The sequence below is a fragment of the Triticum dicoccoides genome, unplaced genomic scaffold (genome assembly GCF_002162155.2).
Source record: "Triticum dicoccoides isolate Atlit2015 ecotype Zavitan unplaced genomic scaffold, WEW_v2.0 scaffold118880, whole genome shotgun sequence".
Lineage (NCBI taxonomy): Eukaryota > Viridiplantae > Streptophyta > Magnoliopsida > Poales > Poaceae > Triticum > Triticum dicoccoides.
Genome location: NW_021182830.1, coordinates 1 through 1,151, shown reverse-complemented (window position 1 = coordinate 1,151; position 1,151 = coordinate 1). Strand labels below are relative to the sequence as shown.

The window sequence follows — 1,151 nt, the reverse complement described above, 5'->3', positions numbered from 1 at the left end:
TGCAATTTTCCAGCGTATGAAGAACTACACTGTATGTGATAGTGTGCTTGAGTATTATTTCCTACTTTTTTGCTTGTGCTGTATATATGGCTAACGCATTGTGATGCGTGCAGATCTATGCTGTCTCCATCACAATTCGTATTGTGGTAAGTTTTTCTTGTATTTCACCTCTGAATTATACTTCCAGAGCAATACATGTTTCGGTCACATGATTTGCAATGCTGGTTTTAAATGGTGTCAAGTTGCACATTCTATTTATTTGGGAAATTGTCATTGATGCTTCTGTTGGGGATCAAAATTTCACTTATTCAACTTAACAAAGGTTACAAGATCTGTACGCATAAATGTTTTTGGAATATATATTCATCTTAAGCACTGAAGTTTCGCCCATCTGGCCTATATGCCTTGCTTCAGGGTTAACTCAGTATCTTCCTTTTCTGCTTACCTTTAACAACTTGGATTTATGATACTTGCCCTCATCTGGAAGTTCGACTTTCCACCGTTCATGGTCCTGATCATAGCGATTCTAAATGATGGTACAATCCCTCTACCTCCCTTCTCTGTTTCAGAACAGAAGTAGAATCAGAAAGTATATAAATATTTAAACTTCTTTAACTATTTGTCGTGAACTTGTGGTCAATAGGTACCATCATGACTATATCAAAGGATCGGGTAAAACCATCTCCACTACCCGACAGCTGGAAGCTGGCTGAGATTTTCACAACTGGAGTTATCCTTGGTGGATACTTGGCAATAATGACGGTCATCTTCTTCTGGGCTGCGTACAAGACAAACTTTTTCCCGGTAAGATGACTCTGCTTAGGCGAACAAAATCTAAATTTTGGTGAATCTTAAGCGAATTGCTGTGTACCCTTGGGTAGTAAACTTGGCTAAAAACTATTTTTATGATGTCTACTACAACTTACCGACGCTTACAACTTAATAAAATTTCAGAGATTGTTTCATGTCGAAAGCCTCGAGAAGACAGCTCAGGACGATATCCAAAAGCTCGCGGCTGCCATTTACCTCCAAGTCAGCACCATCAGCCAAGCTCTCATCTTTGTCACCAGGTCACGCAGCTGGTCATTTGCCGAGCGTCCTGGGTTTCTACTGGTCTTTGCATTCTTCGTTGCGCAGCTGGTTTGCTCCTA

At 40.3% G+C, this 1,151-nt stretch overlaps 1 protein-coding gene across 1 annotated transcript; it reads left to right on the top strand.

Annotated features, from left to right (window-relative positions):
* Positions 1-6: 6 nt before the first annotated feature.
* Positions 7-1,144, top strand: LOC119343201 (plasma membrane ATPase 2-like; the record flags this gene model as incomplete). The annotated part of the gene is made up of 5 exons (XM_037614311.1): positions 7-31; positions 114-146; positions 455-536; positions 644-804; positions 955-1,144. Coding segments are annotated over exons 1-5 (481 nt in total), but the record flags the coding sequence as incomplete, so codon positions are not given.
* Between the last annotated feature and the right edge of the window lie 7 nt (positions 1,145-1,151).